This window comes from Dama dama, chromosome 5 (genome assembly GCF_033118175.1).
Source record: "Dama dama isolate Ldn47 chromosome 5, ASM3311817v1, whole genome shotgun sequence".
Classification (NCBI taxonomy): domain Eukaryota; kingdom Metazoa; phylum Chordata; class Mammalia; order Artiodactyla; family Cervidae; genus Dama; species Dama dama.
Window position 1 is genome coordinate 7,546,018 of NC_083685.1, and position 16,482 is coordinate 7,562,499.

Sequence of the window (16,482 nt, forward strand, 5' to 3'; positions counted from 1 at the left end):
ACAACATGTATTTGCCTTCAAGTCCATTTTTTTCTTCTACTTTTAACAGAAATTAAAAGATTGTCATGGACCCCTAAGAGTACCGTGGGCCCCAGGCACAGCCCCTCCTGGACCCAGGCAAGTCGCCGCAGAGCCAAGCTCTCGGGAGCCATGCAGGTGCTAATGTTCCGGGTGTGGTCCCGGGAGAGCGGCTGGAGCCATCAGTTGCAGGAGCGCTCCACGTGTGTGCCGGACAGAGGCTCCAGCCCAGCAGCACTGAGCACTGTCCACGTCTTTCTCCAGCTCCTCCCTCAATGTCTCACAAGCCACTCCAGCCAGAAGGTCACCCCAAACACTCCCATCGGAGCTGCACTTCTCTCGGTGGCCAGGGACCTCCACGCAGCCAAGTCAAGGCCATTCTTCAGACACGCCTCACTCAAACTTTCAAGCAGCATTTAACTCGGTCGGTCCATCTCTCCTCCTGAGGCTTCCAGAACGCCACACCCTCCCATCCCTCCTCCAATATCCGTGGCCACTCCTCCCCAACTACCTGTGCTGGACACAAGTCTTGTCCCTGGAAAGTCCCAGGGCCAAATCCCTGCCAATCTTCGTTCCTTTAGTGATCCAAACTAGAACTGTGGTCCTCAATGTCTTCTTATAGATTCTGGTTTTTTCTTTATCATCCATCTCCTCTGCTAGAATGTCAGTCCCTCAGGTGGAGATTTTTGTTTTGTTCACAGATGTATTTCCCAGCCTACACTTCAGGTGCTCCGGAAGTATTTCTTGAAGGCACCAGTGAATGAACAAGCCCACAATCTGACCGCCATGTCAGGGGGGACCTGGAAGACCCCACAGTGCATTTGTCTTCTTACATGCCGGGGGGCATCCGGGTGGAAGGGGGCTCACTCGAGGCTGAGAGACGGACATGGCTTGTGTTGAATCTGCCTTCTGACATGCACTGTCAGGGTGATCACAACATGCGTTCTCTACAAGCCTCTCTCTAGAGCACACTTTCCTCACCCTGGGGGGTAAGAATACTGACTTCTAAATACAGGACAGAATTCGACCATACACTCTACACAAAGCCCTGAGCTCGGCCCCTGTGTGGAGTGCACACAGCGCTCCTCCAGCCCCTGGGAAGACGGGGATGATATTCTTAGTTGTGATATTCACAGCCTCGGCCTCATCAGTAACAACTGCAGCACTTGGCAGCTGATGACCAAGCTCTGTAGGTACGTCCCCTCACCCCACCACGGCAGTAGAAATTCTGGAGAGAAGGCAGCCAGGGCGAGCTCCATCTCCATTGTTCAAATTGCTGTGAGAGTGGCTTGGGGCCCACATTGGTGAAAATACAAATAGATGGACTTGAACCTAAAGCTGATGGATGCCAAACCCCATGGCCTCTGAACTCACTGTTTCAGCTCCAAGCGTCCACTCCCTGCACTTCTCCTCCCGCCCATCCGGCCCATCAGCCAGTGCTCAGCAGCTCTGGAGGCTGCCCACCTCCCTGGGGAGGCGGCTGCTCTCCCCTCCCGGCTGCCTTCCTCTCGTGACTCCACAGTGCCGTCTGGGGAACCCGAATCTGACCGTAGCTCCCACTGCCTAGAATCCCGCGTGGCTTCTCAGTGCTCTTGGGTTAAAACCGACGTTTTCTGTGAGGCCTGCCAGGGCCGGAGGTCTGAGCCCAGACGACGTCTCCCTGTTTGTCTGGCACCGCACGCCTGGCTCTCCATCAGATTTACCTGCAGGCCTCTCCCCTGAGAGCCCCTGGCTGCCAGAGAAACAAGGTCCGCCTGACGCCCACCACCGACCCCAGTCTGCCATCTCAGATTCAGCAGACACATGTGCTTGTGGGTCAGCTTGTCGTCTCCCACCGCTGCCTCACCCCCAGCACGGACGGGGGTCCCATCAGGCGGCTCGCCTCTGTGTAGATTAGAGCCCGCTCAGAACACGTGATGGATATGTGAATGAATGAGCACACGAATGAATGAAGGCACCCCCAGGCAGGCGCAGAGCCCTCCCCCAGCGCAGGCCTTCCCAGGGCTTCGAGGAAGACAGACTCCAGCTCCCACGCTGGCCTCGGCAGCCCCCACCCCCGGGCTCCCTCCCTCACCTCCAGCTCCAGCTCCTCTCTTCTCAGCGGCGGCACAGACGCGCTCGAGCACCACGCTGTCCTGGGAGCCCTCCACCCGGACCTCCTCGTCCAGGATCCAGAAAAGGCCCCTGGCGTCCTCGGCACCTCCTCCGGCTGGCAGGCGCACCTGGAGGGAGACCCAGGATACACTACGGAGCCCCGACCCCCTGACAGAGGCCAGGCCTGGGCTTCTCGTCCCACCAAGGGAATCGGGGGTCTGTGGCCCGGCATCACGACTCAGACGTGCTGGTCTGGACCCACGCTCCCGCTCACCCCCAGGCTCTCAGTGGAGAAGCCACAGAACTACCATTCTCTTGGTTACAAAGGTCTGGATCCTGCCTCTGTCTTCATCTCCTGGATGACCCTGGGCAACTTACTGCCGCTCACTGAGCCTCATCTTTCCTTCCACAAAATGGAGACTGACAACACCACTGTCCTCCAAGGTGAGGATTTAACCAGAGTGAGCTCTCTGTACACCACACATCTCTGACTCCACACAGGCAGCTGGTCTCTTCATGCACAGCCTAACATGAAAGGATTAATTCCATCCCCATCACTTCCTCTTAGAAGTATTTGTATTTTTTATAGTAAAATCTTGAGAGGAAAAAGGCACCAAGAACATCTAAGAGAAAGTGAACTTGCCTCAACTGATGTGAAATTTTAAATCAGGCGCCAGCATCAGAGACCCTCCAGGCAACCCTGCATCTCTGCACGTGGGAAACGGGGAGAGGCCAGGGGCTCTGCGGGGGACTTACCCAAGGGTCCCCAGTGAGTTAACGCATCTGGTGTCAAGTGGTTAAAAAGGAAATGCGATGTGTATGATGGCCAACGGTCCCAGTGTGCCCAGGGTTAGGGGCTTCCCAGGACATGAGGATTTCAGTGCCAAGGTCAGCAACATCTCTGGTAAACCAGGACAGTTGCTCACTCTGACACAGGAATATCAGTCCACACCCCACTGAGAGGGGTCCAGCGAGGGGAAGGGACACATCCAGGGTCACATGGAGAGGCCCAGGGCAGAGGTGGACCTGCCCCCGGGATCCTGAGTCTTCACCTTGGCCTCACTCGCTGGAGCTGAAATCTACATCCAGCCCCTCCCAGCTGTTCCAGCCACTGCCCAAGAGTCCTGGAGACACCAGGATCTTTTCCTCCTCACACTGTCTGGGTGGTCCCTCAGGCCCGCCCCTCCCAGGGAGGGAGGAAGCAGGACAGGGATGGGGACCCAGCCCGAGAGGTGCCAGGGAGCAGCAGAAGCAGCCGTGAAGGGCCGGCAGGGCTCATGGTCGAGAGGGCTTTGCAGGACAAGGTGCAGCCTGCTGTGAGCCGAGAAGCCAGGGAACCAGGAAAAGGTGTCCAAGCGCAGGAGAAATGTGACCAGCAGGCCACCTGCTGGGTGTCACCCACCCTGTGGGTCTGTTTGTCCCGGACCTCACGTGTGTTCAGGACAACCCGGTGGTACTGTCGTTCCCATTCAGGTGATGAGAACGCCGAGGTTCAGAGAGGAGAAGTGACGCGCCCAAGGTCGCCAAGATCAGATCTGAGCCTGGCAAGTTCCACGGGCTGAGCCCTTCCTTTTACAGCAGGTTGGAGGGAGTTGGGGGGTGGGGCAATGAGGGAGAGCAAATTTCAGTGTGACGGTCATGGACCGCTCTGAGAGAGGGCTGAGCAGAGCGGTAGATCAGGGGTCAGCACAGTGGGTTCTGGCGGAGGGGAGAGGGAGGCAAAGACTCAGGGGTCTCCCAAACTAAAGTTTGTCTGCCTCCAGGGAGCTCAGGGGCCTGGATCCAGCATCACCCCCATTCTCCATCCCCAGGGGCCCCTGCTGTCCCAGTCTCTGCTGGGCTCAGCATCTTCGCCTGAACACCTGATCTTTCCAGGTGACAGTGCCTGGAGGCCACCGTGTACCAGCCCTGGAGCCCCCTGGCTCCGTCCACAGGCTCCAGGCACGAGTGCGTTCTAAGACGCAGACTCAGACTCTCAACCTGATGGGACTGAAATGCTGGTTGCCCAGGCCACACCCTCAGACCAATCAACACAGAGTCTGGGAGGGGGTCCCCAGGGTCAGTGTTTTGAACAATCCCTGGGTCATTTGAGGTGTGCACAGAGCTGTGATCTAGTAGCTCAAAGACTCCAATATGCCAGTATTTGGATAAAAAGCCCGAGAGGCATCTGAGAAGGCTTGGTTCACAGGGCCCTGTGTTACCTGTGAGGGAGTCTGATCCACCACAGCCACCGTGGTCCCCGGGGATGACTCCGGGAGGTCAAACTGCACAGGAACATCTTCCTGGAAAGTCACACAAGTTCAGTGTTAGTTCCTTCTGGGAGCTGAAGGGGAAGAAACTTCTGGAGGAGGTTTAAGAGAAGTGAGGGCTTTAATCATCACACCTTGGCCTCTTTTTATTGTTTTTGATCATGGTAAAATACACATGGCATAAAATTTAACATTTAAACTATTTATCTATTTGGTGGTGCAGTGTCTTAGTTGTGGCATGTGGGGTCTGGTTTCCCTGTCCTCGCCCTGTGCTATGCTCAGTCATGTCTGACTCTTTGTGACCACATGGACTGTAGCCTGCCAGGCTCCTCTGTGCATGGGGATTCTCCATGCAAGAATACTGGGGTGGGTTACCACGGCATCCTCCAGGGGATCTTCCCGAACCACAGATCGAACCCAGGTCCTCCGCATTGCAGGAGGATTCTTTACCGTCTGAGCCACCAGGAAAGCTCCTAGTCCCTGACCAGGGACCAAACCTGGGCCCCCGCATTGGGAGTGTGGTGCCTTAGCCTCTGGACCCCCAGGGAAGTCTGCATTTAAATCATTTTTTAAAGGCACATTTCATCAACATAAAGCACATTTTGTGTAACCTTCACCACCATACAGCTCCAAAACTTTTCATCCTGCAAAACTGAAACTCGGCACCCAGTGAACACGGGCTCCCTGTTTCCCTCTCCCTGTTTCTGCCTCTGTGAATGTGGCCAGTCTAAGCATCTCACATGAGCAGAATCTACAGGACTGTCCTTCTGGGACTGACTTCCTGCACTGAGCATAGTGTTCTCAAGGTTCATCCAGTCACTGCATGTGTCAGAATGTCCTTCCTCTTTATAGTTGAATGACAGCCCCTTTTATGAAAACATCACATTTGTTTACCCATTCATTCACTGACGGACACTTGGGTGGCTTCCACCTTTTGGCTATTATGAGTAACGCTGTCATGAACATGGGTATACAAATCTCTCTTCAAGACCTTGCTTGGAATCCTTTAGGGCAGATACTCAGAAGTGGAATTTCTGGATCAAGTGGTGGTTCTATTTTTAATTTTCTGAGAAAACACCGTACTGTTTTCCACAGCAGCTGCACCATTCTTCATTCCCAGCAGTCCACACGGGTTCCAGCTCCTCTACATCCTCCCCCAGCAGTTCTTACTTTTTGCTTATTTTTCAATCTAGTGGGTGTGAAATGGTATCTCAATGTGGTTTTGATTTGCATTTCCCTAAACTAGTGATGCTGAACATCTTTTCATGTGTTTATTGGCCATTTGCTTTTCTTTTTTGGAGAAATAGCTATTCAATTCCTTTGCCTGTTTAAAAACTTTCTTAATTTATTTATCTTTGGTTGTGCTGGGTCTTTGTTGCTGCATGGACTTTTCTCAGTGGTGGCAAGCAGGGGCTACTCTCTAGTTGTGTGGGCTTCTCATTGCTGTGGCTTCTTCTGTTGCAGAGCATGGGCTCTAGGGTGTGTGGGTCTCAACAGTTGCACCTTCCAGGCCCTAGAGCACAGGCTCAGTAGATGTGGTGCACGGGCTTAGTTGCTCCGAGACATGGGGGATCTTCCCAGACCAGGGGCTGAACCCATGCCTCCTGCATTGGCAGCTGGATTCTTTACCATTGAGCCAACAGAGAAGCCCTTTGCCCATGTTTAATCAGGTCCTTTGTTCTTATCCTTTTAGCCTTCGTACGAGAAGAAAGGATACAGGATCCCTAGAGCATCCTAATATTGTCCATCCTGCAGGGTTGTCAGCAGTCCTGGTGAGGTTATCAGGAACTGATGACTCGGCGCAGACTCTTCTAATTACTGAGCACCCAGTAAGTGCTGGGCTGAGTGCCAGAGAAAGCAAACAAACTCTGGATAATAAAGCTGGCAGACAAAAGTAATCAGAAATGTCCAGACCATGCTATATTCAAAGATGTTCATCACAGTGCTGTTTACAACAGCATAGATGTGGAAATCTCCCAGGCAAACGCCAGGAGATGGTAAGGGAGAGGAAGCTTGGCCTGCTGCAGTCAATGGGCAGTCCTGTCTGCAAAGAGTCAGACACGACTTGGCTATTGAACAAATGTGAAAATCACCCAGGGGTCCAAAGGAGAGCTGAGATAGAATCAGACATAACCAGAGACATGCATCCTTTCTAAGAGCTGTGAATGGTGGGAGGCAATGTGAATAACATAATGCTATGAGGAAAAAGCAAACAACAGAATTGTATACAGACGGACGCGAAATCTGTAGAGAAGACCATGTATGGGAAAATGGCTGGTGTAAGATACTGATAGAGGTAACAGTGGTTGCCTCTGGGTGTTGGGGTAAAGGAGATGGTATTTTCTGCTTCTGGACACTTATTCGCACTTGCCAGTTTTTAAATAAAGAACATGTTTTACTTTGATCATAAGAAATAAAGTGAAATATTAGGGGGAAAAATATGATGGATGCTACCACATGTGGAATGCCTAATACAGATTAGGCATTTTCCAGACCACTTCATCAAATGTCCACAGCAGTGTCTTTAGGAGGTGTGGTAACACCGGGGGGGAAGGAGGCAGTAGATGCCAGGGGCAGCTGGGGCGCTGGCGATACTCTCCTCTCCCCTGGGTGGGGGCTGCGTGAGTGTGCTCAGCTGGGCAAATTCAGCGAGCTGTACACTCTGGATGTAGGCACTTGTCTGTGTAAGTGTTAGAGTTCAATTTAACGTTTTTTTTTTAAACATAAGTAAAGGCAGGCATGCAGGAACGAGCCTGGACAGGTTCCCTGATTCACATGCAGAGCCTCCTTGGAGGGGTGCTGCACATTCACTTCTGCTGGATGCTCCCATGTCATGATCCAGAGACTGTGCAAACTCACGATTTTCACCCACAGCTGGGCATGAAAGGCCTTCCATGGAGAAGGTGCAACCTAACTGCTGGAGAACGGCTCAGCTTGGGCATGTGGGTGAGGAGGAACTGATCAGCCCAAACAAGGGACAGTTGTGGGTGCGAGGCCGGAGGAGCCCCAAGTTCTGAACTGTGAGAGAACTTTAAGAGGCCATGGGAGACCGAGGGAGACGGGGGAGGAGCAGAGGCCCCCGCAGCCAGGCCTGGAGCTTGGGTTTTAATCAGTGCTGGACCAGACTGCATGAAGCTAAATCCAGGGTGAGCACCAGAAGCGGCAACCCAGCCCAGCCATACCTCCCGGAATCGCTCCAGCGCCGAGACGAAGGTCCGCTGGTAGAAAAGCAGCTGCAGGCGCTCATGGACATAATTGTGACACAGCTCCTCGAAGGTGGCGGCCCGGTCTTTGCCCTGGTGCCGAGGGTTCTGAAAGCCTGGAGAGTCCACCACCATGATGGAGGCCATGGAGAGGTGGTGGGAGGAGAAGGATCTGGGGGGGAAGGAGAGGGGCCCCAAGAGCACATGGAATCTTAGAGCCCTTCTGGTCCAGGCCCCCCGCTCCCCCAACACAGAGGTGGAGAAACCAGGGCAGCATGCTGGGCAGGTCTGCAGACCCAGCAGAACCCACTACTTATGGGTTGTGTGACTTTGGGAAAGTTACTTAACCTCTCTGAGCACGGGTTTCCCCCAACGTTAAATGGTGGGAGGGATGAATAGGAAGACCCAGGGGCTGCAAAGGAACAAAAGGAGCTGAAGAGTGGAATGCGCCTCCCCTGGACACTGCAGGCCATCAGGACACATGCTGTCTCCACCAGGCCGAGACTGGAGAAAATACTTGCTTAAGGCTGTACCACAAATTTGCTATCACGTTTGGACTAGAGCCTCCTTTTCTTTCTTAGTGACACGTGGCATCAGAAAAACAACTTTGTTCAGTATCTGCCTCGGTTTACAAAGTTCTCTCAAGCTTCACCTCCCTGGATCCTCTTAACAAATCTACGAGGGTGGATGGACAAGGGACTATTCACATCAAAAACAAAGAGTTAAGAGACTCTACAGAGTCACATGTGGGTTCCAACCCTTGCTCGGCCACAGAGCGGCTGTGTGTCTTGGCAGAGTTGCCCAACCTCTCTGAATGTCTGCCGAGGAAGGGCTAACGATGGAGATGAACTCAGAAGGCTGGTGGGAAGGCTGGGTGCGATAAGACATCCATGGCTCTGAACGTGGTAAGCGCTCAGTGGTTTCTGCTGTTATTCCCATCAGCATGAGCAGTTATACGCTTTGGAGAGTCCTAAGTTTGAACTCAAGCGCTTCGCTGTTCCTTGCTAAGGTTTTCCATCTGTAAAATGGGGCCTTATACACACCACACAGACACGCGTGAAGATTAAGTGAGTTAATGTTCAAAAAGCCAGATGCCTGCTGGGTGCTCGTAAATGGCAGGACAGGCGAGTGCTGTCATCACCAATACACCCATTTCCCAGATTCGGGCTCCCAGAACCCCAGAGCCAACCAGGAAGCAGTCACCCGCTTCCTGCAATTCACAGATAAATGCTTCTTCCCCTGAGCACGCACGGTCCCCTGGCTTCTAGATAATGTGTCTGTGATCTCAGAGGGTAATTACTCCAGCAGGAAGAGAGGGAGCCGACTCTACGTCCGCAGAGAACCCCAGCTGCGCTGTTGCTACGCACCAGCCTCATCCCTCGAACAGGATGTGGAAGCCTAATTACGCCTCCCGCTTACACGGAGGAGGGGGGGAAGCCCTCATGCAAGCTCTGGATCGGCCCCACTGGAGCTGCTGAGATTTCCCAGGGTTCAGAGCGGCACTCCCCATGACAGAGAACACACGCTCCCAGTAGCAGTACCTGCAGATATCTGCAGTGTTTTATGATCACAATTTAGGAAGAGTTGTTCACAGGCATTTTTTAATTCATCTTTCATTTTTTATTGATTTCCTATTAAATTTATTTTTACTTATTTATTTCTTAGCTGTACCACGTGGCATGCAGGATCTTAGTTCTCTGACCAAGGATTGAACTCATGCCCTCTGCAACAGAAGCGCGGATTCTTAGCCACTGGATCACCAGGGGAGTCCCTTATTGACTTCTTTCAATCTTTGCAGTGACCCTGGGGAGCAGACCTATTGAATATTTCACAGATGCACAAGGGGAGGTCAGAGAGGTGAACTGATTTGCCAAAGTCACACAGCCCATGGGTGGCCAAGGTAGAATTAAAGCCAGCACCATCCAGCTCAAAAACCCACTCTCCAGCTCAACAGAACCCGACTCTGCTAAACTCCCCAGGCTTGGGCTCATTCACGTGCTGCAAAGAGACCACCTCTATACCAGGGCGAAGGCTGCTGTTACCTGTTGATGAGCGAGACCACAGCGGCAAAGACCTCTTGGTACAGGCCGGAGGCCATGCCCTCCACACACTCTACGCCGGTCATCTTGAGCCCTGCAGTGCGGAGGAGAGGAGGGTGGGCATCCCACGGTCAGGACCTTGCCTGGAGCCAGGGACATCACTGCTGGCCCTAGAGAACCTTCCACCACACACACACATTATCCTGCTGCTGAAATTACTCATGTCTTTAGGATCAAGTTCAAGGGTCTTGTCAGGTCCTCCAGGGTCCTGTGTGACCTGACCCGACCTCTCCTCCACTGTGATCTCCTGGTCATCCCTCAGGGCTCAACCCAATGTCACCTCCTCAGGGAAGCCTGCCGTAACCACTGCCACGAACCCATTAGGCCAATTCTCAGGACTATCTTGCCTTTTTAAAAATAAATTCTTTATTTTTATTTTATGGAGGTAGATGGTGATTGCAGCCATGAGATTAAAAGACGCTTACTCCTTGGAAGGAAAGTTATGACCAACTTAGATAGCATATTAAAAAGCAGAGATATTACTTTGCCAACAAAGGTCCGTCTGGTCAAGGCTATGGTTTTTCCAGTGGTCATGTATGGATGTGAGAGTTGGAAAGCTGAGCACTGAAAAATTGATGCTTTTGAACTGTGGTGTTGGAGAAGACTCTTGAGAGTCCCTTGGACTGCAAGGAGATCCAACCAGTCCATCCTGAAGGAGATCAGTCCTGGGTGTTCATTGGAAGGACTGACGCTGAAGCTGAAACTCCACTACTTTGGCCACCTCATGCGAAGAGTTGACTCACTGGAAAAGACCCTGATGCTGGGAGGGATTGGGGGCAGGAGGAGAAGGGGACGACAGAGGATGAGATGGCTGGATGGCATCACTGACTTGATGGACATGAGTTTGAGTAAACTCCGGGAGTTGGTGATGAACAGGGAGGCCTGTCGTGCTGTGATTCATGGGGCCGCAAAGAGTCAGACGCGACTGAGCGGCTGAACTGAACTGAACTGATGCCCTTTTCACTGCTAAAGACACTGAGGGTCAAATGGCACCGAGTTAGGTTAAGTCTCACGGGGCTACTTGGAAAGTAAATGGTGTTTGCAGACTCCCTTATTATTATCATTGTTATTATTATTATTATTGGCTGTTACATGAAGCATGTGGGATCTTAGTTCCTTGACCAAGGATCAAACCCATGCCCCCGGTACTGAAAGTAGAGTCTTTACCCACTGAACCACCAGGGATGTCCCCTTGCTTTTTTGAAAAATTTACTTTTCAAACTGAGATATGATTGACATACCAAAAAATCTGTACATTTTTAATCATACATCCTGATAAGTTTGAAGCATAAACCCATGACATCATCACCAGAGAAACACCATAAACATAACCATCACCTCTAAAAGTTTCTTTCCTGTGTGTGTGTGTGTGTGTGTCTGTGAGACAGGAAGAGAGAGTAACTTTCAACATAAGATTAACAGATTTTTACACACAGAATACATTACTGTAAACTACAGGCACTCTGATGCACAGTGGAGATATTCGTCTACTGACTACTTTATTTGCCTGTCCTCTAGGGTTTTTTCATCTTGACTAAATGAAACTATGTACTCTGTGATCAAAATGTCTCATTTCCCCCTCCCTCTACCCCTGTCCCAGCAACCACCATTCTACTCTGTGTCTCTATAAGTTGGACTACTTTAGATTTCTGATATAAGTAGTATATTATTCAAAAGTAAAAAAAGAAGGACATCCTGCCATTTGCACCAAGACGGATGAACCTGGAGGACGTTGTGCTGAGTGAAGTGAATGAGCCACCGGAGGACACACGGACCCTGGTTTTACGGCACTGGCCACAGCTCATCTTTACTTCTGGTTATTTTGTTAGTCTGTATCTCCCACCCCGCCCCCCACTGGGAGCGCCCCAAGGATGGGGACTGATTCTGAGTTTGTTGGCTCCAAATTCCAATTTCTGACACACAATAGTTACTCAGCAAATATCTGTTGTTCCCTCTTTCTAGGGGGAAATTTGGCAGTTTCACAGCAGAAGCCATAACATGTTCATGCTCTTGGACTTAATAACTTTACTCTTAGGATTTTATTGTAATGAAATATGCAGAGAAACAAAGATTTCTAGGTATATACATTCTCCCAATTGTTCATTAAATTGGCAAAAAATCACTTTTTCAAGACAACTTGAATATCCAACAAATAGCAAATGGGATAGATAAATTGTACTCCAACCATATAATAGAATACTTCAAATCAAGTCTAGAAGAATATTGAATGAGATGGAAAAGTGCCTGCATATAGTGTTAGGAGGAATAAAAAACTTAGAAAACTATTACAATGGTGGCCTCAATTTTGTATAAACACACACGGGCCCCATTAGCACAGCCAGCCTTGATTAAGGGGCACTGAGCAGAACGGGGTAAGGAGTGGGGCTCACATCTCAAATACTGACCCTTAGGTTTTGGTTCCAGCCATGGAATTAGAAACACAGTTTGCAAATCTGCAGACCCTAAGGCCTGGAGAAATAGTTTTGCTTGTACATTCCAGGCTGCCCACTGCAGCCCCAAAGCATTTCCCGTCCCTGCTTTAACTCCACCTGCAACCTGGGTCGTTGCTAGGCAACCCACAGCCTCCCAGCATCTCTCTCAAGCCTGCTGGTACCCTGCCTGCTTAACATCTACCCTTGAGACCTCAGCCTGCGAGGCTGACTCAGCTTCACAAAGCAGTGCATACATGTAACTGTGCTTGCGTGTGTGTGTATGTGTGTGTGTGTGTGTGTGTGTGTACCTATGTGTGTGCTGTGCCTGTGACAGCGCAGGTGTGTGCACACGGCTGTACATGGTACAAGTGTGTGTCTGTACATGTGCAGCAGTGTCAGAGAGGAGGTGTAACTATTAGGCAGAGCCCCGCTTACACCAGAGCGCAGACCTGGATGGCAGTGAAGTCTATGACATCAGCCTTCAAGCTGAAGTCCCTGGCAGGTGGAGCAGCCCTGTGGATCCAAGGGGCCTCTAACAGATGGTGCTAAAACCACAGTTCAAAACAGTGCTACCTGCTAAGCCCAGACTCTGCAGTCTCCGGAGAGCTCCTCTTGGAGAGTTCTCAGAGATCTCCGGGGCTCTGAGGGGCCCTCTGCCCTCACCTTCTGCAGCCGAAGCATCCGGCCGCCGAGGCTGCAGACCTGGGACTCAGCAGGCCCGCTTGAGCAGGTGCAGTGTAAGTGTGCTCCTGCCTGCCCCGCTCCACGTCAGTTCAAAGCACCCCCATTCCTCCAGCTGCTCGGACTCAAGTCCCAGAAGGCGTCCTGGCCCCTTGCTTCTGCCAGGGTTCATGCCAACTGCTCTGACTGTAAACTAGACCTTGAACTGGTCCATCTCCTCCCATCTGGTCCACCCTGCTCTTTGTCCGGCTTCCATCACCTCACCAGGGTGAGCTGTATCAGTTTCCACCCACTCCTTGCTCTCCATCCAGGCTGAGCTTCCCGCAGAATAAACTAATCATGCCATCCTCCTGCCTGTGCTCCCTCATGGCTTCCCTCAGTCTGAAAAGAAAACCCCATTTATAGACTATTTTGTGAGCTCTCTAACCTTATTTACTGTCCTCAGCTACTGTCCTCCCCTCCAGACCAACCATCCTGGCCTTATTTCTGTTCTGGCAGGTGAGTCTTCCAGCTATAGAGTGGGGGCTCAGCGAAGACCACATCCAGTGGAAATGCCATGGTCCCTTGGCACCATCCTTAATGCCCCCTCTTGGCAGCACAGGGCTCCCCTCCCAGGTTTCAGCAGCCTCTGACCCTAGGACAGAGCACTGTGCAGGAAGGGGCCAAGACCATTTCCAGAGAAGCAGCTTCGTTTGCACCTAGACGGTCTACATAAAGTAGACCCTCAATAAATCCTTGACGAATAGTGAAAGGATGCTGGTGTGTCCCCAGAAGGTGGCTCCGCAGGGACCCAGTTCACCTAGGGAGGCTGCGGTATGGTACCTGAGCTGGCTGTCTCATCCTCCAGGCTCCGACGGCTCGGCCCAGACGTCACTTGCTCGATGATCTGTCGCAAGTGGTGCTTGAAGGTGGCCGTGTTCAGCTCCTCGTACTCACAGCCCAAGGCCTCTGCTGCGTGGTTGGCCCACTCAAAGCGCATGAACTGCTTCCGGCCCACTGTGCAGGGGGACAGAGCAGAGGAGGGCGGTGAAGTCCTGGGCGGGTGATGGGTAGGCATCCAAGAAAACCTCAGAGAATCTCGCTACCTCCCAGCCTCTGGGCCACCCACCCTCAGCAGGAGCCTGAACAACTGAGGCCTGGGCCCAGCTGACGGCCTCGGACAGGAGCCCGCCTTCCCAAGAGACATGTTTGTCCAACTGCCCTGCCATCTGCATTGTTCACTTTTCCAAAGCAATTAAAAATATCATCCTCTTTATGGGCTATTTTATAACGCCACTTAACATCAGCAACAAAGTCTATACAACACGGGCAATACTTATATGATAATGTTAAATGAAAAGGACTAGAAAAAAATCATACTGTAGTATGGCATCAATTGTCTAAATGACTCTAAGCTGCTATACAAATAAGGAAAAGGAGATATATTCAAACATGAACAATCACAGGGTAGGGGGAGTGTGTATATTTCAAACTTTCTGCAGTGGTTCTGTACTAATTTTGTAATCCAGATTTTAAAAATTAATAATTTATTAAGGCAAACCACAGTTCCACTCTTAAAATAATTTTCTCCCATCTACTATCTTCCCGATATCTGTGTTTCTTTGAAATAAGAATCACAGCTGCCAACAGAGACTTCTCAATCCATCAGAAAGAGATCATAAGGGTATCATTCTTCAAACAGACATCTTAAAGAATCTGCCTGGTTTAAGAAAAAATTAGAAGTTTGGAAAAAGACTTTATTTGGGGCTTTGACAATATCCACCTGGAGAGGGTTGCCATTTCCTTCTCCAGGGGATCTCCCCCACCCAGGGATTGAACCAAGGCCTCGTGCATCGCAGGCAGATTCTTTACCAACGGCGCCACCAGGGAAGCCCAAGAAGGAGCGCAGGCCACTGCTTATCAAGGTCCTCCTACACGCCAGTTACTCAGTGCTGATTCTCTCAGGAACATCATTTTATTACCTCCATTTTAGAAATAATTCCCATTTTACATATAATAAAACTGAGATCCAGAGAGGTTACATGGCTAGTAAAAAAGTTCTGCCACTTTAAAAAATGATCAAGAAGGTAAGAACGATGATGGTGATTACGTGGTGAGGATGGTGGAGGGGACAGTGTGACGATGGCGATGACAGTAATGACAGAGGTAACAGTTGCCACTCACTGACCCCATTTACTTCAACATGTCATCTTTGCTCAGCTCATGGCTCTTGGAGTCAGAACATCTGTCTTAGAGTTCCAGGTGTGACACAGAAAAAAATCAGTACATACAAATTTTAACTACTTATTATTACTGAATCTTCCCAAAAGCAGTATCATTCCTATCTTACAGATGAGAAAACTGATTCAGAAAAGTCACCAGAAATCAGGCTAAGTGGAAGAACTATTTCCCCAAAATCAATATGGACTGGAGCCCGCCAGGCTCCTCTGTCCATGGGATTTTCCAGGCAAAAATACTGGAGCGGGCAGCCATTCCATTCTCCAGGGGATCTTCCCAACCCAGGGATCAAACCCGTGTTTCCTGCATCACAGGCAGATTCTTTACCATCTGAGCCACGAGGAAAGTTCCTTTCAATATCACCTTGAGAATATTACAACCCTAGGTAAGACTTTCTTCAATGAGGAATCACTGATCTTTTCACTTTCCATAAGTACCTAGTGAAAGGAAATGTTATATAGCACTACCTTAAATGAAAACCCATTTTTTGTAGGAGGTCACTGAGAGGATGTGACAACCAGGTGGCCTGTGAGCTGGCCCTGGGCAAATGGAGGGGCCTCACCCTTTCTCCTGCCCTTGGAATGTCCACCCAACCCCTCCCCACTCCCACAGCAGGGACTGGTACAAGGATGCAGCCTTGAGATGGCAGGGTGCTTCTGAGACTGTCCAGAAGGGCTCTGTGACCCAGCCCAGTTCCGGCCTCTCTATAAACTCTTAAGACTCGGGCGGGCAGGGGTGGAGACCCACCCACAGTGCAGCGCCCGAGACAAGCCTCATGTGTCAGTTCCCCTGTGCATCACACCTGCCACCCTCCCATCTGGAAGGGCTGCCTCTTCAGTCTCTCCCTCCGCCCCCCACCCAGTGTATGGGGGGCTAGTTCTTGAACCAACACCGCCATCACTTGTCACAAACAGAAGGCAGAAATAAATACAATGTGCATACAGAAATACCATTAGATTCTAATTAGAGACAGCTACCTGGGAGCCTGAGGTCTGCTTTCTCATTGCTAAAAATAATGGAGATTAGCAAGCATTAGAGAGGAGTTACAGGCTACCAGCCCTGAATGAGACATCCTCTTCCTGAACACGACTGTCCAGGCGGCCGACACCCTGCCCCTCTCCTGCCCCATCGCCTCCACGGCCACCCTCTGAAACGGTCTCCGGACCCTGCCCACTGTGACCTGTAGCCTCGCAGAGCTACAAGAGCTCACGAAGGGGCTAAGCGACGGCTGTGTCTGAAAAGAGGAGCCGAAGTGCGCAGGGCAGGACTCTAAGTCCCGCCGGACTTAAGGGGCTTATTTCCAGGCTCCTGCTGGTGAAACCCAGGAGGCACATGTGAGCTTTGCTGGGAAAATGCGCTTCTGCTCCCAGCCACCTGAAGGCAGGCCAGGCACCAAACCCAACCCCATGGGTCCCTCCGCCTTTGTCCAGAGCCGGGTGGAGGCCAAGCCTTCTCCGAGGGGGCTGAGAACCCTGGGCCGGCACCTGTG

The 16,482-nt window shown here is 51.2% G+C and overlaps 1 protein-coding gene across 1 annotated transcript in view; it reads right to left on the minus strand.

Moving 5' to 3' along the window:
• The window catches only part of MYO18B (myosin XVIIIB), a 222,590-nt gene that overhangs the window by 150,334 nt on the left and 55,774 nt on the right, over positions 1-16,482 (minus strand). Inside the window, exons 12-16 of the mRNA XM_061140689.1 lie at positions 13,599-13,772; positions 9,607-9,697; positions 7,544-7,736; positions 4,314-4,394; positions 2,093-2,240 (exon numbers count right to left, since the gene is read on the minus strand). Coding sequence (XP_060996672.1) covers positions 2,093-2,240; positions 4,314-4,394; positions 7,544-7,736; positions 9,607-9,697; positions 13,599-13,772 — 687 coding nt within the window. The remainder of the gene's footprint in view (positions 1-2,092; positions 2,241-4,313; positions 4,395-7,543; positions 7,737-9,606; positions 9,698-13,598; positions 13,773-16,482) is intronic.